Source organism: Rhamphochromis sp. 'chilingali', assembly GCF_963969265.1.
Source record: "Rhamphochromis sp. 'chilingali' genome assembly, chromosome: 14".
In the NCBI taxonomy this organism is placed as follows: Eukaryota; Metazoa; Chordata; class Actinopteri; order Cichliformes; family Cichlidae; genus Rhamphochromis; species Rhamphochromis sp. 'chilingali'.
The window spans coordinates 5,926,939-5,953,721 of NC_137941.1; the positions used below are offsets into that span (position 1 = coordinate 5,926,939).

The 26,783-nt window shown below is 41.2% G+C and overlaps 1 protein-coding gene across 1 annotated transcript; it reads left to right on the plus strand.

The window, feature by feature from the left end:
* Positions 1-200: 200 nt before the first annotated feature.
* igfbp2b (insulin-like growth factor binding protein 2b) lies at positions 201-26,783 on the plus strand (the record flags this gene model as incomplete). Its single annotated transcript, XM_080902856.1, has 4 exons — positions 201-558; positions 17,315-17,445; positions 22,067-22,207; positions 26,057-26,783. The coding sequence occupies 4 exons, from the start codon at positions 201-203 to the stop codon at positions 26,213-26,215; spliced, it is 789 nt and encodes a 262-aa protein (XP_080758982.1). The 3' UTR covers positions 26,216-26,783.

Consider the following 26,783-nt stretch of genomic DNA (forward strand, 5'->3'; position numbering starts at 1 on the left):
GGGATTTATATTTTGATACTTTCAGGGGGAAAAAAAGACTTCTTTCTCCTCAGTCAGTTGGTAATATGAGAGCAGATAGGACCCTGTCAGCGGCACCACAGTGTTTACCCAAACACAGAGGACTGTCAGAGAATCCAGAGGTTCATGCTGTAGGGTCATTTTACCTTTAGTGGTCACTAACAAACCTAGCAAGCGTTATAATGGGCATGTACTTCTTATACGGTTTGCTTTTTGCATATGTTGGGCTGCCTGGACTCTTACTCTGTGATTTAGCTTTCCGATGCCCAAGCTGCACCGCAGAGGATATGATGGCATGCACCAAAGTCGATCCGCTATGTGCAGAGATTGTGAGGGAGCCAGGCTGCGGCTGCTGTCCGGTGTGTGCCCGGCAGGTGGGAGAGCTCTGTGGGGTTTATCTGCCAAGGTGCTCCACCGGTCTGAGGTGCTACCCAAGTATGGATGCTGACTTCCCTTTACAGCAGCTCATTCAGGGTTTGGGACAATGTGGACAAAGAATAGATGTGGATGTCTGGGAACATTTGAACCTGTCGGGGTATGGTAAGTTCTATGAAAAAACTGCTGCAAAGTAGTAGAATAAAGAAAGACCATTAAAGCTGCATTAATCTGTAGTTGCTGTTTTCAATCACTAAATCGCTTTTTATATTTAAATTGAATAAACTGAACAGAGAATAATCCCCCAAGGCTACATTGGCCTTACTTTTTAGACCTGGAGGAGACATGGATCTCTTCCAAACCATTCTACAGGGTAGGGGTTTTACTTTTTAGAACTCCTAGTGTTAAGACTTAAAGTTAGCTCCATGGCTACTTTGACAGGTACCTGGCAGCTACAGCCCATCACTGTCTGGGCTTTACCTCCACTAGTGGGAGCCTCTAATCCGGACTTCTTTTTTCTGCTGTTGGTGCCTTTTTGAACATTTTAACTAAATTATCTAACAGATAATCTGTGGAACTAACCATCTCGGCAATTTGTGCTTTGGCGAGGTATATTCAGTGTTTTGTCTGTTAAATGTTTCTGTGTTTGTGTAATTTAACTGTAAAGTTAATGAACACAGCTCATTAACCAAATTTGCTAGCTTTGCCTTATAGTGCTGCCATCCAAATACGTTCACTTCTTTCTCCAATAAGCCAACACAGTGGTAGCCAAAATGGTGGTGAAACTTCAAAATTCCGAAATCAAAACTAAAGGCTAAGATCAAGTCAAGGGTGATGTCACATCCATCTTTTAAATACAGTACATGATATATTGTTATATATTGAGGGGTCAAAACTAGGGATGGGTACCGGTATCATTATGGCACCGGTTCTGACATAAACGGTAGTAACCAGACCGAAAAGCAGCGCTTTTTTTCCCCCTGAGATGTCATACACTTTGGATTCCAGCCAATCATTTTATCTTTGCGAGCGTAGTAGGCGGGCCCAGGTACGTACATTCTTTTAGAGCAGAGCTACAGATTAAAAATGCCCAAGGCGAAGCTGTCAAAGTCTGGCTGTACTTCTGAGCAAATGATGCAAACTCAGCAGCCTGCAACAAGTGCTTTAAGGTGATACTGTGAAAAGGAGGTAACTCCTCGAATCTGATGAAACACCTAGCGATGTATAGCATTTTGTTAAAAGCCGAGAAATGCGCTGTATTTTCTAGCTTGCTGCGAGACCTCACACCGTGCACATCTACTGCGCGTGGTTTGCCTGTTATCTGCAGTGTTGCCAACTCCTCAGTAAGGAAAATCGCTATCGGTTGTCCTAAAAGTCGCTAGAAGTCGCCAAATGACGTCATCGCCTAATTTGCATAATTGGTCATGCTAATGTAATTGTAACCTACGCTGTTGGAGAGAGAAATAACATCGTAGAAGAGACATAAAGTGAGTAAAAAACGTCCTAAATGCAGTTAGAATTTATTTAGAACTACAAATTAAATTTATTTTAGCAATTGTTGTTTTTTAATGTCACAATTCCAACCCTGCTCCTTTATCCAGTCCTGGACCAGCAAAAGTGACCTGAAATAGGCACTCTGGTGGAGTTACTTTGTGTGTAAGAGTGTGTGTTTATAAGTAGTTTTAAACCTTGTGATCCACAAAACAGCATAACATTAAAAGAAGAACTGACTGCGTTACAGTCAGTGCGGGAGCAGCGGCTTCGCTCATGCGCTATTCATTTGCTGTTCGGACGCACAGGTGTGAACGTCTCCTGCTCTGATAGCAGCTGGGGAGGACTATCCTCCGCCTGTGTGCGCTTTGGCACGGGTGAGGTGCCCAAGGCAGCACCCGCTGCTTGTTGAGAGTAAGAGCGATACGCGTTTGCACGTCAAAAAGTCGTCATAAATAAGTCTCCAATAATATCAGAAAAGTCGCCAGATTTGTCGCTAGTCGCTTTTTAGAAAAAAAGTCGCTAAGGGGGTCTGAAAACTCGCTAAATATAGAGCGACAAAATTGCTAAGTTGGCAACACTGGTTATCTGACCCGGAGTTAGCAACATTCCCCAAGAACCCGAAGAGGAGAGTTCTGGCCCCTAGCCCTGCCAGTGTAGCAGAAATGATGACGGATGATGATGGCAGCAGCAGCCGTTCTTCTCTGCGTGAGTAGCTTAATGTTGTTCGTGTGTAATTTATGTTGCTAACCACGTTATTAACTTAATGCATGTAAGGTGAACTAGCAAACATCATCATAGCTACATGCGGCTGTCCTCTTGTTTGATGGCAGATACTCCCTTCACCCTGGCCAAAAAGGCTAAAATGACCAAAGAAAAAGTGGAAAACAGCTAAACATGAGAGGTTTTTGGACAAAGTTTGTGTTTTCCATTGTTTAAGCACTGCTTCCAGCCAAGAGTGATGTCACAAATCCCCTATAGCTGCAGAAAAGGCTAACATTGTTATCTTTTTACAAAAAAACAGCTGAACACGAGAGGTTTTTGGACCAATTTTGTGTTCTCCATTCTTTAAGCACCATTTAAAAAGTACCGGTTTGGTACTGGTATCGGATAAAACCTAAACCATACCCATCCCTATTCAAAACCTGGCATTAAGGGTACAGGGGAGGTCATTGCATATAGTCTTTACAGAGTTAGTACTCATGAGAAGTACTCATGAATCCAGACTAGATTTCTTCTGTCTGTCATGTTGGAGAGAGGACCTAAAAGCAGACGCGTACAATCAGGACTAGACAGTTTATTTAGGCCGGGAGAAAAACAAAAGAAGAATACAAAACAAAAGGAGACTCAGACTTTACTAATCAAACTGGGCAAAGCTAAACATTAAGATCATAGACTGTGAAACCCGGAAAGACACATGGAGGGAGGTGAACTGACATTCCAGTGAGGATGAAGGGGAACTCACACAATTTATACACATGAGGATGATTAGGGAAAGTGGAGGCCCACAGGAGGGACTAATCGGGCATAATAAGTCAGGAGAAATGAAGCTGAACACAATCCACATGAGACAAGGGACTGTCAAAATAAAACAGGAAGTGTCATGCATACCAAGACTCAGAGTAGGACTTGCAGGCAGGGATAAACAGACAGACTGGGGGTGACAAAGGATGAAACACAAAAAGAAGAACATGGAGACAGAGCACAGATACAAGGACAAGTGAGAGAGAGAGAGGGAGGGCGAGAGACATGACAGACAGGAGGGGACACCAAGTAGAAAACAAAGAGACCAGACCAAGGGAGCAGGAACTGAAACTGATAACACTTAAATAACTTGAAAATAAACTAGACACCTCTAACAATATAGCAGGGAAATTACCAGGGATTACCAAGCTCTACTATTTCTAGTCACAGGAACTAAACAAGAAAACAAAACAATATAAAATCCAGGTAATATGATCATTTCTCAAACTCAAAAATGAATTTAACAATATTCAAAAGGTCCAAAACACAGAGAAGTATATTAATTTCCTAGGAGTGGAAATCTAATTCATTATGATGTTAAATCACCTACGTCTGCATCACCACAGCTTAAACTGACACAGTGCTATATGTGATGGTCTGTGTACATCTGTTTTGTACATCCAAAGATTTGTCCTCTGTCAAGTATCTTCTGTACTGTGCTTTAACTGAGACTTCTCCTATATTCTCTTATACCTCAGCATGAAGTTATAACACAGAAGGAAAAACTTCACTGAGAATTAGCAGAGTCGAGACTACAGTTTCACTGCAGAACTCTTTTAATGTCAGAAAAACCACCATCTACATCAAACATATTTGTAACTATCCCAAAAGAAACAACCCAGAAATCCTGCTGGGACAGAGAAATGTTAAGCTTTGCTATCCCACATTACAGTTATTAGGGACAAAGGGTCACTATTGATTCCTGAAAATGAATGTTGACATATGCAATGTGTTTGGCAGGCAGTGGCAGACCCACATCTGTGAGCGCAAACCAGCAGTATCCCTCCAATGAACTCTAACATGTCTATAACCCACGTAGCCTCAAAGCTCTCGTATTGGGAATGCCTTATTTTGATGTAGGCTATTGTATTAAGGAGGAAATTTAATACACATTGAAACTTTTAAGGCTAGCATTCAATCATAAATGTCTCAGTGTCTGTTGTGAGCATCAGTGTCAGTTTGTTATTGGAAAAGAGTTTCTCTGAAGAAGAAGAAGAAGAAGGTGGTGTGGAAAATTGTGGAAAACAAAGGTCACAACTGGATGGAAACCATAACCTTCTGACTCATAAACCGGTGAGACCCCATGCCATAGACACCTCAAAATATGGATATAGCTTTGGATTTTGAAAACTAAAGCCAGTGCAGAAGTGCCTTTACCATGCCTTTAAAGTGTCTCTTTAATTGCCACCAGGAGGGTATCTCCTGTGGTTGCAAAAAGACTCATAGACTTCATATCCGTAGAAGTCTGTGAGAAAACCAGTCTTCCCTCACCTCTGCACAAACTGTCCTGATGAGTTTACGGGCTCGGTCATTTAAGCTATAAATCCAAGAAAGGAGGTCTAATCAGACTATGTTCATTAATGACTGAATGAGGAATTAGCCAATCAGTGAGGAGTTTTAAGCCCATTTCCATCACCCAAAAGGAAAATAAGAGAGATGGCAGAGGCTTCAGAAGAGAACTTCATAGACCATCTTTCAAACCGTCTAAATTCCCGTCCAGGATACAGCAGAGGTTAAAGATATCAGGCATGATGATGATGTCAGAAAGGAGAAGTAAAGGTCGGTTGTAAGCATTTTACAGACATGCAGCAGCCAGTATTTGGTGCACTAAGGTTTTAGTCTGGTGATGATTGTGAGCTCCAGTCTTGACATCAAACCAAATATTCCCTTCCTTTAAATTCTGGACAAAGGAAATGAATTCACTGACTCCGATGAGGTGCTGAAGTCTATGGCAGGTGTGGAAGATCTGTCAGAAACATGGATACATCATTATGCAGCAATATTTGGATTAGCCATTAACATTTCAGCATCCACTGTATTTATGCAGGGACGATCTGTTGAGCAGCACAGAATGTTTGCTCAAAACAAATTCGCTTGACTTACTTGAAAGGCTGAAAGTCTGCGCTTACACTCCACAACATTATTTTAAGTCTGCTGCTGCCAACGGTTTGGGGAATTGTACAAGGGAGGGTTTCTCTAGTGGCCAGTCAATCAGTGATTGGGCTTGGCCTGAATGCGTTGCATCGAATCCAGCTTAAAAAACAGGCCAGAAAATGATGCATGATTTGCATTTAAACAAATTGAATTTCCATTGACATACTAGAGTTACTAGCAGTGTGTATGGTGGATACTGGATTTTAATTTTGATTTCTGCTAGCCTTCCCACAAATATACCAGCATACTTGCTCTTTCTTTTGCCTGTCTCTTTGATAGACTAGCAAATTTACAGACGAGGAAATAACTGAATCGATCACATATTCTGCTTGGCAGTGGTAAATAAAGTACCGGTTAAGTGCTCCAGTAAACTCAGAGAATGATTACATTTAAAACTCTTTAGATATGATTTTATGACCTAACAATACTGTGTAGAGAAACCCAGCAATCCCTTCAAGCACAATGGGAGGACCACAGAGATGAGCAGCTAAATGAAATTCACCCATTAATTAGAGCTAATTTGTCAGCCTGCAGTGCAGGGCCAAACATGTCTTCTGAGAATAAGGCCTGCTGCTACACGGTACACAGTTCTCTGAAGACAGTACAAAATCTAAATCTGTACATAGAGCTTGGACTTGGGGTGAAACCCTCCATGCATGGACAGGAGCTTCCTTGTCTTGATGTCAGTGGCTTCTATTTCCTCCTTTGGCCATCTTATTATCCTAGCAGGGTACCTGATCACCGGCAGGGAGTAGGTGTTGATAGAGAGAGATAATATATATTGTATAATATACTGAGATGGATGATTGTTTGTATGCATAAGCTAAAAATAAATGATTAAAGTACAGATGATTAAGATGGATAAAATTATATTATTTACAAATACGGGAAGTCATTGCATTAAGCTCATAGATGTGATGTGTGTTCTACTTGCTAGTCTGTCTATAAGGTGCAGTACTATACTGTAGCAGGCGGGGGAGCATACAGTCAGAACAATCCGGTTGTTCAGTCTGACGTCACTAGCCGTGTCTGGGTCTAAACTCCGCTGCAGGTTCATATATCAAACGATCACTATGGCATTACTGAGAGTTGAAAAACTGTCTAAAGTCTTTCATCTTTAATAAAATGATCAGCGTTCTGCTCTACCAGGTGTAACAATTGAGTTTAACATCCAGGCATCCATGAAAACGTAATTTATGACATTTAACGGAGTTAGAAGTTAGCAGGAAGTTAGCTCGCTAGCTTCTATCTAAATACAATATAGCATGTCCTGACTGCAGGGTTTTGGAAACAAATTAAAACGTACAGCTCTGCTATCACTTCCAGCATAAATGAAGACAGAAAACTAAACAGCAGTGACGTTTGTAGGGTTACTGAAGTTGGGCTAGCTGGTATATAATGATGTGCTACGTGACCGCTAGTGACACAGCTATGTTAGCATAATATAAACAAGCTAACTTTTTTTCCACTCGATAAAACTTAACGTGAGTTTTCTTGGTGGTCAGAAACAAATGTAATCGCATGGCAGAATGCTGTAAAAGGACCAAACTTCAGCCAGGAGAACAACTGAGATAATCCATCCACAATACGAGGTTAGTCATTCATATACTGTTGCATGGGCTGGGCTGTAGTTACATCCTAAGGTTTTAAAAACTGAGCTTAAATAAATGATTAGCGGTAATAAAAGCCGAGGGAGGTCAACGGTGATCACTGACTGTTTTAGGAGCTTTTTGAGATCAAATAGAAGAAAATCCATAACATTAAACATGTTAACAGCACAAAAGCCATATTAAACGCAGGCTACTTTAGACCCGGAAGTAGGATTCGTCGCGTCATCACTGAACAACCGGATAGCAGACACCTGGCTCCATTGTTTCCTCACTTTAACACCTCTACTCTTCCTAATTTCATTTTTGATTTTTGTCCCATGTCCAACAGCATACTGTCAACAATATCTTTTTGTTAAAATAAATATTTAATGACCACCAATTTGCAATGATTAAGCTGCACTCAACCAGGAAGAGAAACTCGTGAGATTGGAATCTTTTTACTAGAGTGCTACACAGCAAATCCAGCATGTCCAAATTAACACTGTCGGATTTGATTTCAACACTATTAAAGTGTCTATATGGGTCCACACCAGAGAGTGTTAATTTAACTCTTTTTGGAGAGTTGGTACGTTAACTCTGATTTAGTGTTAAACACCAAATCTGTCTGGAGTTGATAATTTAACACTTGGTGTTAAGAGTTTATATATTAACTCTCAAAGAGTATTTTAGTTTAACTACGTAAGAGTTATCTTCTAATTCATTCTTAAAAGCGGGAATTTTACTGTTCTGAACTTCTAGAAATTTCTTTTGGAACTAAACATTTACTAAAAAGATGCAATGGTTTTTGAAAAACATTTATTCTGAACTGTGCACCACAATTTCAAAACATTTTCTGAAATATGTAACAGTGTACATGTTCTCACTTTCATTAGAATTGTGTTTATCAAAAGGTCTGACATGGTAAATGCAAATAACAGCATTCTCATCACTTATTTCTTCAATACAATTTGCATGTCCTTCATTCATCCCTTTGTGGAACTTCAACGCACTTCTGCTCTCCCCCATATTCCATCTTCACAAGCATATCCTGTGCGGAGATTGAATAAAAATTAGTTGACACTAATTAATGGCACAAATAATCCAGTAAACAATTGCAGCACAGTAAAAAAGAAAAAGGAATCCTCTTTGAGCCATTACTTGTGTAAAGTATTTTCCCAAAAGACAAGGACACAGGCAACAGGTAATACTGAACTAAATGTAAAACCTCAACCTTTTTCATTTTTACCTAAACCGTGTGCACAAAACTCTGGAGGGATCTATGCTAACGTAGAATCCAGTCAGGACGTCTGCTACTGCTGTTTGCTCGTTTTTTTTATTTTTATGGGCGATCGGTTTCAGGCTTCAAGCAGCACCGTTATACCAACATTTCACATTCTACACATTGTTTTAGGTGTATTTGACCAAAAGTTTGACTGAAAATTCACATGCAAGCTTTTTTCAAGGCTGTGGTATTTGCCCGCAAACAATACCTTTCAGCTAGCTAAAACAGAATATTATGCTATCACCGAGCAACATGGCTAATGCCTTCCACACAGCTTTGTCTCAACTCCAACATCCTGCATCGTCCCGGTCCCCAAAAAGAACCGGCCCAATGAGCTGAATGACTTCCGACCGGTGGCACTGACGTCACATCTTATGAAGACTCTAGAGCGGCTCTTCCTCAACCTCCTCCGACCACAGGTACAACATGCCCAGGACCCACTACAGTTTGCATACAAGGCGGGTGTCGGAGTGGAGGATGCCATCCTGTACCTCCTACACAGAGCCCACTCACACCTGGATGGGGGAAAAGGCACGGTCAGGATCCTGTTTCTTGACTTTTCCAGTGCCTTTAATACCATCCGGCCCTGTATGCTTCAGGAAAAACTGAACAGGATGGAGGTGGACCCCTGCCTGGTGGCTTGGATCTCCGACTACCTCACCGACAGACCACAGTACGTCAGGCTGAAGGACATCACGTCTGACACTGTGGTCAGCAGCACAGGAGCACCACAGGGAACTGTGCTGTCCCCTCTTCTCTTCACCCTGTACACCTCTGACTTCTGCTACAACTCTGAATTATGCCATATTCAGAAGTTTGCAGATGACACGGCCATCATGGGGTGTATCTGGGATGATCAGGAAGAGGAGTACAGAAGTCTGGTGAGGAACTTTGTCGCATGGAGTCACACAAACCACCTGCAACTCAACACCTCAAAGACTAAGGAACTGGTTGTGGACTTCGGGAGGTCCAGAGAAGGTCCACTGCCGGTTCAGATAGAGGGGGAGGAGGTGGAGGTGGTCAACAAGTACAAGTACCTCGGGCTGTGGGTGGACAATAAACTGGACTGGTCATGCAACACAGAGCACCTGTATAAAAAAGCCCAAAGCTGACTGTACTTCCTCAGGAGGCTGAGGTCTTTTAACATCTGCAGGAAGCTCCTGAGGATGTTTTACCAGTCAGTGGTTGCTGGAGTACTTTTCTATGCTGTGGTGTGCTGGGGGAGCAGCACAGCAAAGAGGGACTCATCCAGGCTGGAGAAACTGATCAGGAAGGCTAGCTCTGTGGTCGGCATGAAGCTGGACACTCTGGTGACAGTGGCAGAGAAAAGGACATTAAAGAAACTGCTGGACATTATGAACAATGCTGGGCATCCTCTGCACACGGCCATAAACAATCAGAAGAGTCTGTTCAGTGACAGGTTGCTTCTCCCCAAGACAAGAACTAACAGACTTAAAAACTCCTTTGTCCCACACGCCATCAGACTGTTTAACTCCTCTCTGGAGGGGAGAGGGAGGGGAAACAGGAGGACAAAGGAGGGGGGAACAACTAAGCTGTAGTGCCTCTTCACCTCACTGTACAATACCTTGTGCAATACTTTTTGTAAATAGTCAACAGTGCAATAGACTCAATACTTGAAATGTGCAATTCACTTGTATTTTTATTTTTTATTCCTATTTATTCTATTTATCCCCTTTGTATATTTTATTTATATTTGTCTCTGTATTTATATGTGTGTGTGTGTGTGTGTGTGTGTGTGTGTATATATATATATATATATATATATATATATATATATATATATATAACAATTCTGTAACTGTAACTTCGGTCGTTGCTGTGCTTTTTTTGGAAGTCGAATTTCCCAGAGGAACCCACCCGAGGGATTAATAAAGTTCTATCTTATCTTATCTTATCTTATCTCTTAAAGAGCCACAGAAGTAAAAGCTCATAATAATAATTGAAACAATCTTTGAAAGAATGACTTACCAAGCATGGCAAACAACTCAAATATGTAGAGCAAAATGTTCTGAAACGGCTCCACTTCAGCTTCGATTGGAGCCGTGCTGGAGGCGGAGTCTGTGAATTTACTCTATTGGTGTCATAGCCCCTCTAGGAGTTCAGAGTTAAGAGGTCAAGAGTTAATGTTTCCATTGTAACACCTCCAGATTTGACAGAGAAACACTCATTTTTAACACTCGATTTTAACTACTATCATTTTACACCTCAGAGTTACATTAAAAGAATGTGACTCTGCTTAGAGTAAAATTAACTCTACTTTTGCAAGAAGACTATTAACACCAAAACATTTAACACTTTTGAATTTGCTGTGTATGCACAGAAATGTGCTTGTATTATTTTGGTGATGCAAAAAATATAAAAATGTTGTTATACTTTATTCTAATCTGAGTGTTTTACACTGCTGTAACTGCAGCTGATAGGACACGTAGAGAACACAGTGGAGGGTAGAACACACAGCAGGAATACCTGTTCAATCAACACTGATTTGACTTTGATCTTTGATTTCCATGTCTCCCTCATCAGGTTGTGGCATCCAGTTTAAAGTTTCAGAGTTCTGATGTGTAGCCAGAGTTCTCATGTTGGCAGCCAAAACCTTCCCCTAACCACAACCATGAATTAACCATTGTTTTATTATCATAACCATCTACCCCTACCCATTCATTCAACACATCGGTGGGTTGGACAGAATCATCCAATAGTGACGTTCATAAAACCACTCAGACCGCCAGTCATCAACTGAAAAATCCCCACTGCGCAAAGCACAAACCTGTTTTGCACTTTCCTTGTGCTTCTGTTTATTTCTCTCTCCTTGTCTCTTCTTTGTGGCGTCGGTGGTCTTAGACTGCCCTTTATGGCCTGAAGGGGTTCCTCTGCTGAGACTTGCTGCTTCTCCTTCACTCACACTCTATGGTCTTTAATTATTCTGTGTCGATTTGTGCTGCACACAGTAGAATGTGTGAAAAGTTAAAGCTATAACACATCACTTTGGGTGGGAGTTGCATGTGGGTGCCTGCAAACCTGAGAAAACTCCCTCTGAGGTGTAAATAGCCCTCTCTCCTTCTCTTTCATATCTTAAAGCACATTGAGAAGTTGCAGCTTGCATACTGCATTAATTATCAGATTAAGATTCAGAAAACATATAAAGTTTGTCAAACATAATATTCTGATGTCTTCAGATTAAACTATGCAATAGATGCATCTTCACCAGCAACATTCTGCCTCCAAATGAATGCTCACAGCACTGCCTGTATAGCAATATATTATACTGCACTTTGAACTAAAGTGTTTGCAAAAGGTTGCCTCTGTGTTTGCATGGAGGCACACAGAGTGATGTTAACATTTGCTTCTGACTACCAGGCAAAAAGAAGTCCGAAGTTCATTCTTTTAATCTGTTTTTTGTTAAACCTGAGAACCTTCTCCACCTTGCCCTACCACAGCAGTAATGTGCAGCTTCCACAATGACTGACTGAAGTGCTTGTTTAAACACTGCCTAAGCTCACAGGCTATGGAACAACAAGGCGAGGGATACTTTTCCCCCCTAAGTCTGTACAGAGTTAGTGTAATTTTTAAAAAATCAGCCACAAAATTAAAATCTCATCCCTGATATTTTGTTGGTCACGCTGCCAAAACCACTCTGAGCAATTGCATTGAGAACCGCACCTCTGGAGTTTGTGGTGGTGTTCTGCACTAAAACATTGTCAACAAATAGTTTATTGGTTGGGGTGGGGACTCCATGAATCTGCATACTCTAGCTGTTCCATCAGATTAGAAGCAGGGAGGCCAGGTTAATGTCTTGGGGTATTTTTCATGTGCTTTTTCATGATTTTCTGCATTGCTCTGCTGTGGGAAAGTGCTGCTGCTGCAGAATATGGCACAATCAAGAAGTGTGTGTTTGGACTGCAAGACCGACAAAGGAGCATTCGCACATCTTCAGATCGCTCTCAGTGTAAAATGTAATTGTTCCCAGAACTTAAAAAGTACAGCATACTTAAGATGACTAAGTTTAGGCAACCTAGTCATTGTGAGCTTGGTAAGTTTCATGTATAGTGGGGTCTTTTATTTTGAAACATGATTATTCCTGTGTCTGACTTCCTGCCTTGCTCATCTGCTCTGTGCATCTTGGTGTGGCTTCTCTCAAAACTAGAACTGGTCCAGTTTGATTGATAAAATGGTGCATTTGATAGAGTGAAGAGCTGCTTCTGGAATACATTGCATTCGGTGAAATTGTAAGCGTTTTGTTGTGTTGGTATTGTCAGCTCAGAGTTCAGGGATGGAATATAAGCCTGCAGTTATTCAACAAACGTATCTTAAGCTTTAATGTCTTGGATATTAGTTGTATTTAGTAAAGTTACTTAAAACAAAACAAAACAAAAACAAACATGTCACACTGGCATAAAGACTATAACATGTCTCTGGCCTTTCTCTGCAAGATACATTTTGGTAAGAACTGACCTAAAACCTCTTTAACGGAAGTGACCAGTAGATATATTGGATCACACCACCTGCACATGAGCGTATGCATGCAACACAACTGCATAAAAAATCTGCCAAACCCTCCGTGTTACTGGAGTCTTGAGCAGTGAAATGCTCTCACGCCTCCTCACCTGCATAGTTTCTCTGCTGTCTGGTGGGTTTTCTCAGAGTTTTTTCCACCGTTAAACAGAGTTAATGAGAAGCTGTGAAAAAGTGAAGCCGCAGGTTCTACTTCTTAATTAATGGCATCAAGTATATTTAGTAAAGCTCCTGGAGAAACTGAAGAGTTGGGCATCAACTGAAATGAGTTTTAAGGTTATTTCTTAAATGCAATTTTTAAATAAATGATAAATATTCTTGAAGCAATCACATATAAACAACATTCTGGGGGTAAGTTTACAATGAATATATCAGCACCCGAGAGCCTGTTTTGAAAAATAATTGACTTTGACCTTTTTGCCTCTTAAGCCTGACAATCAGTGTAGAAGCACCAAAAGTTTCCTGTTAACAACTACAAAGGCAGCTTCATTGCTTAAAATGACACACAGCCACATAGAAGAGTTGAAAGAGAGAGCTTACTGTAAAAGGTCTGAAGGGGATCTTCATTATTCTGTTTCTTTTTGTACATTTGCCAGCTGTAAAGTGTTTGAAGTGGTTGGGGCTTAAGAGGAACCATTTACACAGACAGTGGGTTTAAAGTAGTCCACTTTCTTGGACGTCAAAGCCCAGTCAATTTGAGACCAGCTCTGCTGTATTACTCATTCTGTGCTATGAGAGGACTGTGAAAGCTTCACATCGAGGCAATACCCAAAGCCAACACTGCAAACAGCTCGAGACAGGTAGTTTCTATGGCGCTGAAGACAGAATCAACAACACAGTATTGTGATGACAGCTGTTGGCTAAAGACAAGTTTGGGGTTTTTTCTGCTTGAAAATGCAGTCATGAGTTCCTATAAGTGTCTGTAGAGGCAGTTCAAACACAACCGCAGAAAAGTGTTTACAAGCTGTGTATCTACCTTATTTAACTCAACCACAACACAGCATTCCTGCTTCATTCACTTTTGCATTGCTAAGGGGAAATAATGCTTTACATTACCCATCCATCCATTTTCTTCCACTAACATTTATGTTGTGAAGCTATAAAATGCTTTTATGTGTTTCTGACGGCAGATATCATTTCTTCTTAAAAGCAAGCCCTTGCTTGATGTGCCCTGCAAAACCTTCCCAAGTCAAAGATTCCTTCGCAGTTCATGAATATCTTAACAAAACTTGGAACAAAAGTCTGAATTTGTATGCTGAAGTGGAGGTTGGAAGCTTTTACATGTAGTCAACACTGACAGATTGTAGGGAATTTAATTTGACCGCTTGAAACTTAAGGACTCATTTATGGTCACAGTCTGTCCACGTGGAGCTCACATGTGAATCTTTCCAATCTCGATAAGAAGACGATTTTGGCTTGAGGGATAGTAACGCTGGTCAACCAGTCTGTCCAGTACTGTTGCAAATAAAAATATACCACTAAAGATTGGATGGATTACAGTGAAATTTGGTCCATCCATCCACCCTTCCACTTATTCCGTTTTGTTTACAAGCCAGTGGATGTTTTTGCTGGTCTAAGGTCTTCCCCAGGGTTTCCTCTTGGTTGGACATCTCACTTTGGAAGCACGCTAGAGAGATTCCCAAACAGCCTCAGCTGGCTCCCTTTGACATAGAGTATCACAGGCTTTACCTCCAGCCCCTCTTGAACAACTGAGCTCTGCCTCACTGCACTATCCCAAACCACAAAATTGAACACTTTGGCTTCTCTCAGAAATTCTGTCCATAGAACTTATGAACATAATTGTTGACAAAGGGCAGCCTTGGCAGGGTCTATGGCCATCGTCCACCATTTGCCTCTGTTAACTGACATGATATGCAAAGCTAAATGAAAAACTAGCCATAATTATTGGTATCCTTTTCCTTTAGAAAATAACAGGTCCCTGACACTGGATAGTGCTTCTCTGAAGAATGTCTTGGAGATCATCTAATTTCATTGTTCTCATTTCATTGTGTCCCAGATGCATCAAACTGAGCCTCTTCCATGTTTTACAGTGGGGGTGGGGTTCATTCTACATTCCTCTGTGACCAAAGAGCAGATGTGTCTTACAAAAACACTTCCAGAAGCATTGTGACTTGTCATCTTAGATTTTTGCTAATTTCTATCAACTTTAAAATGCTTTCTTTCCAAATCAGGATTTTCTTTCATTCAGGACGCAACATGTGATTTGACAAGACCCTGTAAAACTATGAACCCGGGGGGTTAGCTTCCACGTACCTATTGAACCTTTCCTTGGTCCTTTTTCCACCGCTCAGACTATCTTCCTGATTAACCTGGAGTCAGTGTTTTACTAGGAACACATCTAGAGAGAATGGGTACTGACCTTCAAATTTCTAGTAATTCTCCAAACCTGATGAGTACTTCTCATTGTATGATATACACAGGAGTACTATAGGTTCAGTGATTGTAGGAGTGAAGACAGTGGTGGTAGAACGCTGTCATTTGGGAAACTATGAACACATTTTTATGTTTCTTGCATGTTAAATGTTGGTCCTTTTAAAATGCTTCTTTCATCCAAAGTCTTGTATAATCAGGCTCTATCCTATCACAAAGACTGCATGGTATGATACTAACCCAACCTAAAAATTTGCTCCCAGGCTTCAGGCTCACTTGTGGTTCCTTGAGTTTCTAAAAGTAGACTGGGCTCTAAAAGTAGAGCCTTCAGGTATCAAACCCCTTTCCCATGGAAACAGCTCCCAGTCTGGGTTTGAGAGACAGACACCATCTCTACTTTTAAGGCTAGGGTTCATACTTTAAGCTTTGCTTTCTGGTAAAGCTTAAGTCTGGATCAGGTGACCCTGAACCATCCCTTAGTTATGCTGCTGCTGCTGGGGGACTTCCCATGATGCACTGAGCATCTCTTCTTCCCCTTTGTAACCAACTGCTTCTCCATAGGGAATTAACTGATTTGGGGTTATCACTCTAATATAGTAGGATCTTTACTTTGTAATACAGGTGGAGTACAAAGCGCCTTAAGGCAAGTGTTTATGTAAACTGATGCTACATAAAATAAAAATTAGCGTAACTGTGTTGAAAACATTTGTTGGTCAAATAATTCACTTTTGTTTTTTTAGTTATGATTTATTTTTGTTTTTCTTTAATTGCTTTAATTTTCTTTCAAGAGGAAATTTCCAAATTTGCCAGAAAGGGATTTGTAAGACACAAGTTTCTAGCAACATAGAAGCCGGACTTGCTCATTTTGCACACCTGGCAGAGCGTGCACCAGCACACATGAGCACAGACACATTCAGACAGTGCCATGGCATGTGTAAGGAGCTCCCAAGATTTGGGGGAAGGCTTCCTTCTCAGGCTTGATTTACAACCTCTTCTGCTTCAGTGCTAATTACAGACACACACGGTCTTACACAAATACACACACTCTCACACACCCACAAAGCCTCTGGCAGGAAAGTTAGATGCCATAAAAAATCCTTACTCAGCATGAAAAGCCTTCATCAGATGTGCATCCTCACGAGTCTGGACTCACCTTCACTGACTGCCAGTCTACCTTAGGACTATAATTCATGACTGTTTTGACTGCTACGCTGATGAAAGTCCATACAGTTTTAACCCCCTGATGTAGTTCTGTTTTAAAGTTACAGTCATCAGCATCGTTAAATTCACTGTCTGGATCTGCCCTGAATGACCTCAGTGGATTGTTTTGTTGTTTGTGCTTTGTTTCTCCTGTCGCCACCAAATGATGAACATACTTTGCTATAACAGTCAACAGTAACTGCTCTCACAGAGACCCCCACTGCTCAGTGTAGCTCAGTATTTTAAACCTAAATGGGCTGGATGTAGCACTTGGCCATTTCACAAAAAACATCTTAGCACGGTTTGGTCCACACAACGGCTGGCTGCACAGAATTAGTCACATGAAGCAGGAGGATCACAGGATGCCTTGAGGACACAGAATGACTTTGTCCTTTAATTCTAGGATTAAGACAACTTTTCAAAGGGCCTGTTATTAGATAAATAATTACTTTTAATAGTAGCTTTGATTACTGAATAGATAAATATAGATGAGTCTTGAGCATTTTAGTAAGCACAGATGTTGTACACACTAAAAACTGAGGCAATTTTTAGTGTGTACAACATCTGTTTGTTAACTAAAGAAACCACAAGAAAACTTTCATACTCAAACAAATGACTCAAAATAAGGTTTTCTAGGAACCTAACAAGTATTGAATGTTACACAAGGATCGAAACCAAAAAGCCATGAAGTCTGAATGTTTATCTGGACATATGCTACACATTAACTGCATTTGCTTTGTGTGTTTATTTGCTGCAGAGGTGCATGGGACTGAAAATCCACTCACCGGGAGACCGCCTCTAAACCCATGGATTTGGCAGAAGACCGCCCTCGAACAATACCTTCAGGACCGCAGAACAAGGATGAAGATAAATCAGAGAGTATCTCAGGTCAGGGTTAAATCTTTTTCCTATAATTTAGCTACAGGTAAACAATTCAGGGTTCATTTCACTGGGATTTGTTTTTGTAGACTAACTGGTAACCTGAAGTATATTGGCTCCATGTCTGACATAATTGGATCCACAAGTTATTATAAATCGTACGAGCAAAACTGTTGTAATTATATATTGTAACCTCCCCTGCAGCTCATCTGCCTGACATGGAAACAAAGAAGCATGTCGTTAAAAAGAAACAGCTGAAAAGAAAAAAAAAAATCTCAGCAGTGTGTAATGTAGGGGCCTATTCGTTACCTGCCTATGTTACATCTTCTTTCTAGGCCTACAAAAGATAATCATTACAGGATACAGCGAAATGTTTGCCCATCAAAAGAAGCAGTGACACAAGGTCAAAAATGTGCTGTGTGAGCAATAATGTCTGGTACAGTGGTGCCCTCCTCTGGGCACTGTTTTACTCAGACAAACAGATTAATATGTGCACACAATAAACACACACTCACTTTTTAATCCTTGACATTCTCTATATTTTTATGCGTTTTACAGGCCCAGCTCAATCTCAGTTCATAGCTTACTTCGTAGGCTCCACATTTTCCACCCTGTACCATGCTTTAATATAAGCGCTCATTTATGTGCTTTAATAGAAACTGTGAGTGTTGAAAAATACACCAGTTGATATGAGCTGAGGTGACAGTTACAGTGACATCAGATTCTTAATGCAACGACTATTTGTTTGTAGAGAAATTCTTTGTATAGCTTTGGCAGCTGAAGGCCTTGTGTTTGAAATGCTTTCAAACATAATGACACATTTCCACTCTGATGATTTACTGATGCGTTTGTTAATTAAATAGAAAGTTGCAGAAGCAACAGTGCCCCTATTCAGCCACAGGCGTCTTCAGTAACTGCTCATAATGAGCACCTTTACTATGAAAAGTGATCTTGTTTTTCTCACCACAGTGGAGTGGCAGTTGGCAGTTTGATGCAGTCTTTACATTAAAACCCCGCCCCCTTCCATTCTTTAGCACTCACTCATCATTTCACAGTGCAACACCGCAAAAAATTAAAAACAGTTCCTAGAAAGTCGTCAATGGGCTGGCGTGCAAGCACACATATCCTGTTTCATGCAAATGAGCTTGGGCCTGAAGGGGGCTACGCATATGGACGCCCATATATGTCTCAATAAGACAAACAATGATATGCTTTTGCTCATTTTCTCCCTCATTTAACAACCTCGCTTGCAGCCAAATAAAACAAAGTACACCAAGAAATAATAAGCGGGGCGGTACAATACAATCATTAGATCATTAGAAGCAACAAAGGAGACAGTGCAGTAAAAGGAGTCGTGCAGCTGGGCAAGGGGAGGGACTTCAAATGACTAGTGTTGAGTATATGCACTTTGTTGTGAATAGTCATTGGAGATCATAGAGCTATATGCTGAACACAGGCTTCACTGTCAGAGCTCTGGTTGTGACAGATTTCTCTCTCTTTTTGTCTCTCTCAATTTTCTTTTTGACAAAAAAAAAAAAAAAAAACTGTGACAGCCATATTCATTCAGTACATGCAGACATGTAAGAGGGAACCAGCCCATTTTTATAGAAAAAGATACCAAATGGGCGAGTCTGTGGCTCCACAGTACAGAGAGGGACACAGGGAAGAGTGGTGTCCATAACTTCCAAAGCCAATAACAAAATGTAAGATATAATGTATCCAACTTAATTCATAAAGATTAAATTACTGCAATCCAATAATCCAATAACAAGTATAATAGTCAGGTTCTCATCAGTGTACCCTAGTTCCCTAACACATGATGCAGACCTCATTAAGCCAGCTCACTCATATTCCAACATAGGCTCAAGTAGCATTGGGTGCCTAGGCTGACCTGGAATCAAACCACTGATCCAATGTTGCTACCAGACTATCCAGCTGTTATTTTGTTGACTGTTGACCTAATGAGAGAGGTTATATGCAACAAGTGGGAATTATAGAAGAGCCCAAGACCAAAGATCCACTCTGGTACCTCAGTGCTCTAACATCTGTAAAAGAAAGCTACTGCTGAAGATAGTGATTCAGCGGCTACAGCGCACTGGGAACCGTCGTTGACTGCCGCCATGATTCTAGCCTACGTCACAGCGTCATGTGCGCTTTTTACATCCAACACAAAAACTGCAGTCGTGGTGCTTTGACTGTACTCAGAACTCGGAAATTCTGCCTTCTGAATAGGAAGATGTAGGTAACACCAGACTGCACATGAGCTGCATACAGGGCTGGACTGTGACAAAAAATCGGCCTGGGCATTTTGACTCTGGGCCCACCATTATAGGAAAAATCATAAAGCCTTTGAATGAAAACAAACACTGTTGTGACAGTGATGTACACTGTCTTGATGGTATATATGCGTTAATCTATCAATCGTTTGTTGTAAGGCTCAAATAATTATTTTTTAAAAGCTAGACATTTTAAATGAGAATAAGAAAGAAAAGTATTTCTTTGTGCGCCCCTCTCCCTGTTAAGGCCCTACCTTGCCCCCCCTGCACAGTAACCAGCTGATCAGTTTCATGATTGAAGTAGAAACGGGAGAGGGAGAGAATGAGAGAAGAAGAGGCAGCTGACAGCAAAAGACAGAATAACTCCAGCTTTGTGTCTTTTTCATTGTAGCTGAAGTCTGGGACAAACTGTGTTCCTTTTCACCTCAATACTAAACGCGTAATATTTTGTCTGAATACGGAACGATTCCGTTTTTTACGGGACGGTTGGCAACTCTACTAATTAACCTTATGAACAAAATAAAGTTCAACATCAGTAACATCATAGCACCCACCCCGCTGTATAGAAACCCCGTCATGCTAGCTAGTACGCAGTACGAAAAACTCAGCATAACGAAAATAAACTCCACCTAAACTTGGTTTATATCTGACCCAGATAGACTGCAGGTCATAACTTCTTACCTGAAGTTCAGTTCACCTGACAGTCAGACCGGCGGCCGCTACGAGGCTAACAGTGCACTGATAACATTCATCAGGAAGTACATGGGGCTGTGGAAGAGAACACTATAGACCCATTCCAGGGAATTTCACAAGTTACCATCAAGTGCAGGATATACCAAGGTGACGCGGTTCTGCATAGGCCTCCCCCTAAACCAGCTCATAACAAAGAGTGAACACAGATATACTGTAGATTCAGGAGTGGTGAAACCATCAGTTGTCAGTCATAAGTGAGTGAGACATGAATTTACTGATCCACCTACTTGGGGTTAACAGGCGGGATTGAAGAGGATTAGAACACTATTATGGAAGACCAAGGCCCTGCATGGGATGTATCATAGACAGACAGAAGATGTGGCTAAGATAGTGTACTGGCACATCTGTACCATATACAGATTAGAAGTCCGTAACTCCCAATCAGAGATACCACCACAGGATGTTGAGAACAACAGTGCAGTGGGACTTCGAGTTCCAGACAGACAAGTTGCTGGCCAACCAATCAGACATAGTGGTGGTTGACAATGAAGACCACAATTTTAATAGATGTGGCAATCTCAGTGGACAGCAACATCAGGAAGAAGGAGCACAAGAAAATAAAGAAGTGCCAGGAACAACTGGAGCAGATGTGGAGGTTAAAGTCCTAAGTGGTAATAGAAGTATTAGGAGCTGAACTCCCAAACTGGAAGAGAAACTCCAGGCACATCATCAGGTCAGTCGTGGTGACAGGCTGCAGTAAATAAAAATAAAAAGATAAAGACTATTACACCAAACCACTTCTGTAAAAGGGGTGTCTAAATTACAACTTAAGGACTGCTTGTCCAATCTTGAGACATCAATCTCAACACGAGTCTTTCAAGAACACACATGGGCAAAATACAGCCCAGAATCAGTCCAGGGACCATCTTAATCTGGCCACTAACATCCCAATATGTAGGAGCAGGGACTCTGCTCTGAAACTAAAAGTTGTCTTTGACATGTTGGTTTATGTATGTCTTTATTAGGAAAAAGAAAAGGAGTCTAACACAGAGAGAGGGGGAGAGGGCTTTTCATCTATATGTTCAGATGTCTGATAAAGTTCGTGGCAGACTGTGCCTCCTCCCGCTCCCTTCTCTCATCCTCAGCCAACTAATCATAAGAACAGACCCCTTTGATCCCACGGGTAGACTGGCACTCGGTGTGTGTGTCTGCATTACAGTTCACACTTGAATACACTGTAAATGTGCAGAACAAGAAGAGTAAGTACAGGAAAAGTGTGCTAAGAATTTTGTGCGTGCATGAAAGCACAGGTTTGTGTGTGTCTGTGTGGTCATGGTCGTGGCCACCAGTTGAGTTAAGCAGCCCAGTCAGTTACGTTCCGCTCCAGCAGACTCACATCAATAATATTGGCTGAACTGCTGCTTGTCTAACTGTGGCTCATAAAAATGTTAACTATAAATGTGTATATTTGTGACATTTTTACAAGATGCACAGATGTATTTTATTTCACTGTTCTTTTTTTTTTGTTGGAGAACATTTTGCTCGGCCTCCAGCACAAGTCAAATTTAACCTACCTCTCTTTTTTGCCTCGCCTAAAAGTGACTACAGGTGTATTTGTACATGTTAATTACTCACTGTTGTTTTTCTCCCTCATCATGTAGAGTGCCTGTCAGCAGGAGTTGGACAGGGTCTTAGAGGAGATTGCTAAAATGACTTCAGAGGATAACAGAGGCCCACTGGAGAACCTGTATCAGCTCAAGTTTCCAAACTGTGACAAACATGGACTGTATAACCTCAAGCAGGTGAGCTGCTGGCATATCACCTGTCCTACGTCACATTATTTTACAAAAGAGAACATTTGGGTCAGATAAATTCACAAGAGACCCATCCATGATATATGTATGGTAAGACTTTTCACGTTTTTGTTATTTTATGTTTTAGATTCTTACAGGATATAATTTGAAGCATAATAAAGAAAGAATTGAGACTTCCCATTGACGAGAGGGTAGACATAAAAGGAAGAAAGAAATAGCCCTTGTTGCAAAAAGCCTGCCAAACAATGCTGGAAAACCTGAGAAGCAAACAAAAAATATCTCCAAATTTGGTCAAGTAAATTAAAAAAAATGGCTTTAGATGATCTTCTCTTCAAGTTAAATTCCAGTAGAACTTTCTGTGTCTGTGGACCTCAGCCACCCATGCGTCAAACTGATGTTACTTTCTTTTAAAGGATAATTATTGGTCATGTCAGCTGTCTTCAGCTAAGACCGAGAATCCAAGCATGAACATGATGCATCAGGTCATGAGTGCAACCAGCAGGATGATGGGCTGCTATTATTTAGTCTCTCAGGGTCAGACTGTCAGTGTGGATTCCACTGATATCTTCACAACAGTATAATTGACTGCCTCTCCAGTGAGTTTCTTATTCCACATATTGTCCAGCCTTGATGTGGTCAGTGTAACCAAACTGCTGTAAGCTGTGACTTGAGTAGCTTTCTACTTTAAGATCGATCTGCCCCAACAGCAACTAGCAAGAGAGCCAGGCAACAAAATCTCCAAAAGGATATTAGTTAAGTTACTAGAATTGAGAACCTTTTTGATCACAAGCAGAAGCAAAGATGTTTAATAATGCGAGTTTTATGATACACATCTTAAAGCCATGTCTTAGACTCCTGGTTGGGGGTTGTTGTGTGATGAGTCCATCAGTCATCTTACCTAAATGTGATCTATTGCATATTTATGTTCATCCTCTCACTGGAAATCAGACTCAAAAGAGATGATAGAAGGTTATACTGTTATGTATCTACTGCTGGGTAATGTGTCAATCAGCATTACCTTACACACTCATTGGTACTTGCTTCAATCACCGAACTGGAAGTTGAGAAAAGTTTAAAAAAGTTTATCTAGGGTACCAAGCAGTTATCTTGCCAAGTTGAAGGTGCCATATGTCATTAGTTTTTATGATCTCTGTTCACCTTGAATTAATTCCTGCATGGACACAGCCTAATGTGGTAGCATTTTCATTTAATTTTGAGTACAGGTATCCTGGAATAGGATTTTTGAACTGAATGCCTGAGCAGAAAGGCACAACAAAGAATATAGTTTTGAGGAAACTTTCATCCATCAAGGGGAAATCTAAATTGCTGCCCCCGTTGTTCAGAAAACCAGATCCAAACTATCTTTCATTCATCAAACCATCAAAACTCTGAACATGTGCAACACATACTGGTATGCCCAAAATGATCTCTAAAATTCAAGGAGAGTGCAAGTGACTGAGTATTGTGTGCTTATGGCTTATTTTGATGTGATTCTGTTTATGGGGTGTATACAAATGTCAGGTGAGTCACTAAATGTATCTATCTATTTTTAGAGTAACAATCTCATGTAAATCCGTAACCAGTTTGAAGGTGGAAACAGAAAGTAGCAAGCCCAAACAGGTCACCTTTGTTGTCCAAGTAATAATAATAATAATAATAATAATAATAATGGATTGGATTTTATATAGCGCGTTTCAAGGCACCCAAAGCGCTTTACAATGCCACGTGCCTCGTTTTCCATTCTTTGCCCAGGGTAGTCTAAAAGTTCAGTTTGAGAGACATCATTTCTTGACCAGTTACCCTTTTGTTTATCAAATCTTCCACTGCTGAGCACCATTTACAGTGCTCAGAGCCGCACTCTGCTTATACAAAAAGCCAAAGGACACGGAAGACACAGGTTATACAGTTGTGGCCACATTTCAGTTTCAGAATGGCAATAAAATCTTTTACAGTTATTGTTAAGTAAAACTGAAAATCATAGAAAATTACAAACCACCAAACCAAATGAAAACACTGGTGTCTAAGCAGTGTTTCACATTGTTCCACTGAATTTCACGCCTCATCCTTCATTTGAACTACTCAAAAAAAACAACAAAAAACGTTCTCGTCGTTGGACTAATTCCATTATTCAGATCTACTCACATGTACTGTAAACTCGTTTGTCATCTTTGCTGAATAATACGAACACTGAATCACGCATCAGGAAACTCACGAGTTTCACAATAACGGCCACACCCCAGTCAGTGCTGTCACAGCAGGTGTTTTCCATCTGCTGTCAAAAAGCAGCACACCTGCTGTGACATCACTCCTACGGTTCCTGCTATTGCTGTGGCATGTTTTGGTGATTCAGCCCATAGTGAGCAGATACATGGCGGTTTTATGCTCTGTGGGATTTGCTGGTGACTTACTGTTTCGTGGTGATCTGTAACACAAGACCATAACAAACTCAAGTGGTTGCAGATGTCAACAGGTTTTAAACTTTGCTGGTGGTTATGTAAGTAATGACCGCTGACTTTGATGATGGGAAAGAGCTTCTGTGGCTTTCGGTATCGGTGGAGATTCTTGTGCCTATACATGTGTAACGCCTTAAAGTTTTGAGTGCATTTATGTTTCCTCCTTCGCTTTTCACATTTTCATTTCAGTTCCTCAGACTTTCTTTTTGGTTTTTCCTCTTTCACCCACGTATTACTTTGTGGGGTTTCCCCTCTCTTTTCTCTCATTGTCTGAGTCACACTCACACAATTCCTTTGTATCAGCCTGGCAAAATCACCCTGGCAAAAGTATAATTTCCTTCTCACTCCTGCCACCTGCCTCCTCCCCCTGTCTTTTTTCTTAATAAACTCTCACACCCGCCTCTTCCTTAGCGTTCTGCTCTTAAACACACACACAAACGCACAAATGCATGGGGAGATGTTGTCATCATGAATGAGGCAACAAGCTTCTGAGCTCAAGGTTACAAGGCAATAAAACTGTTTGGCGTACTTCATGGGAAGACTTTTGTTAAGCCGAGGAACGAACTGTGCTTCCGACTGGGGGCTTGAATTTGTATTATGCCCATCCATAGACATCAGACAGGGGAGGACAAACAAGGTCACATATCCAGTGTTTTCTTACGAGGATAGTAGAGCAGAAAAGAAGATTTGAATAGGCGCCACCGTTTCCTAAAGCAGGGCTCTCAACCACTCAGCCAATTTTCATCACCGGTCACAAACAACAGCATTGTTTTGGACTAGAGTCCACGGTTCCCAGGGAGGAACACTGTACCTCCTCAACACTCGGCTCCCTTTTGGAGTTGTCCCTCCTTGTCGCGCGGTAATTACTGTAACTGTCACTTTTTTTGTTCTTTCTCATCGAAGGAAGAAAATGGAAAGTCTTTTCTTTCCCCCCAGCTCTTCATTCTTTTCGCCATCCCCTACCCGGCCGCCCCGCGTGCTGTGTCCACTTCAATTACGACCTCATTTCAGGGGGTTGGGGGGGAAGGGTGGGCTCTGCAGGGGAGCTAGTCTGCTGGCATGCCTCCGTTTGTGCGTGTATGTGTGGGAGTGTTTGCGATCACATGTGTGGCTGTGGATGGGTTGTGTGTAGGGGGCATAACCTGAGGACAGGCTGTTATTGGGTGAGTGTTGTCCCACCCGAATCACAGTCCTCACTCTCATCCAATGACCCCCCGCCGCCAGAAGATCCTCGCACACACACACATGAACACAAATCTCAAGCCACCCTACGCCATGCTTCATTAATGCATCCCCTGCTTTCACTGTGTTTCCTTACCCTCCCGCCTCTTTTTCCCAGTGTTTTCCATCTTGCCTAGTTTGTGTTTTTCTTCTCTCCTTCCAGTGCAACATGTCCACCCACGGCCAGCGGGGAGAATGCTGGTGTGTTGACCCCTTAACAGGAGTCCAGATATCAGAGACACCTAAAGTCAGAGGGGATCCCAACTGTAACCAGTTTCAGGAGGTGCACAGAGCAATGCCCACTGCAGAAGCATCTCACTAGCGCACCATCAAAATGGGGCTGGGTTTTCTTCACAATTCCAAATTTATGAGGATTATTCATCAACAGGTGATGACTAAGCTCATACTCGTATGATATAATACTTTTTTAGGAAAGTGGCTTCAGTAAAAGAGCATAAATGCAGAGTGAACTACAGTATTTTTGCTGGTAAATGGACATTTTTCAGCAGTATGATATGTATTATAATCCACTCAAACTACAGTGCTCATTCTAGTCAAAAAACATGCATAAGCAACAACAGTTCGAGGCAGGGGGACATAAATACATTCTGATGTGTGTTAGGTTTAGGGTCGTCACCAAGTTAGATCATGATAAGTGTCCATCTAATACACACAGAAAAAATCTGGATTTCTTTTAATATTCATCCTCAGTGTCATTATAACTTCTGAAAATAACATGCTGAGGTCTTTAAATGATAGCTTGTTATCAGCTCTGTCAGTCCATCATTCTGGTGATTTTCAGCTAATGTAAAGCTGTCCGAAAGTAAAGCTTTTTAAGGAATATAAGGCAAACGCATAACTTTTAGGGCTACAAGTAAAGAGGCCATTCA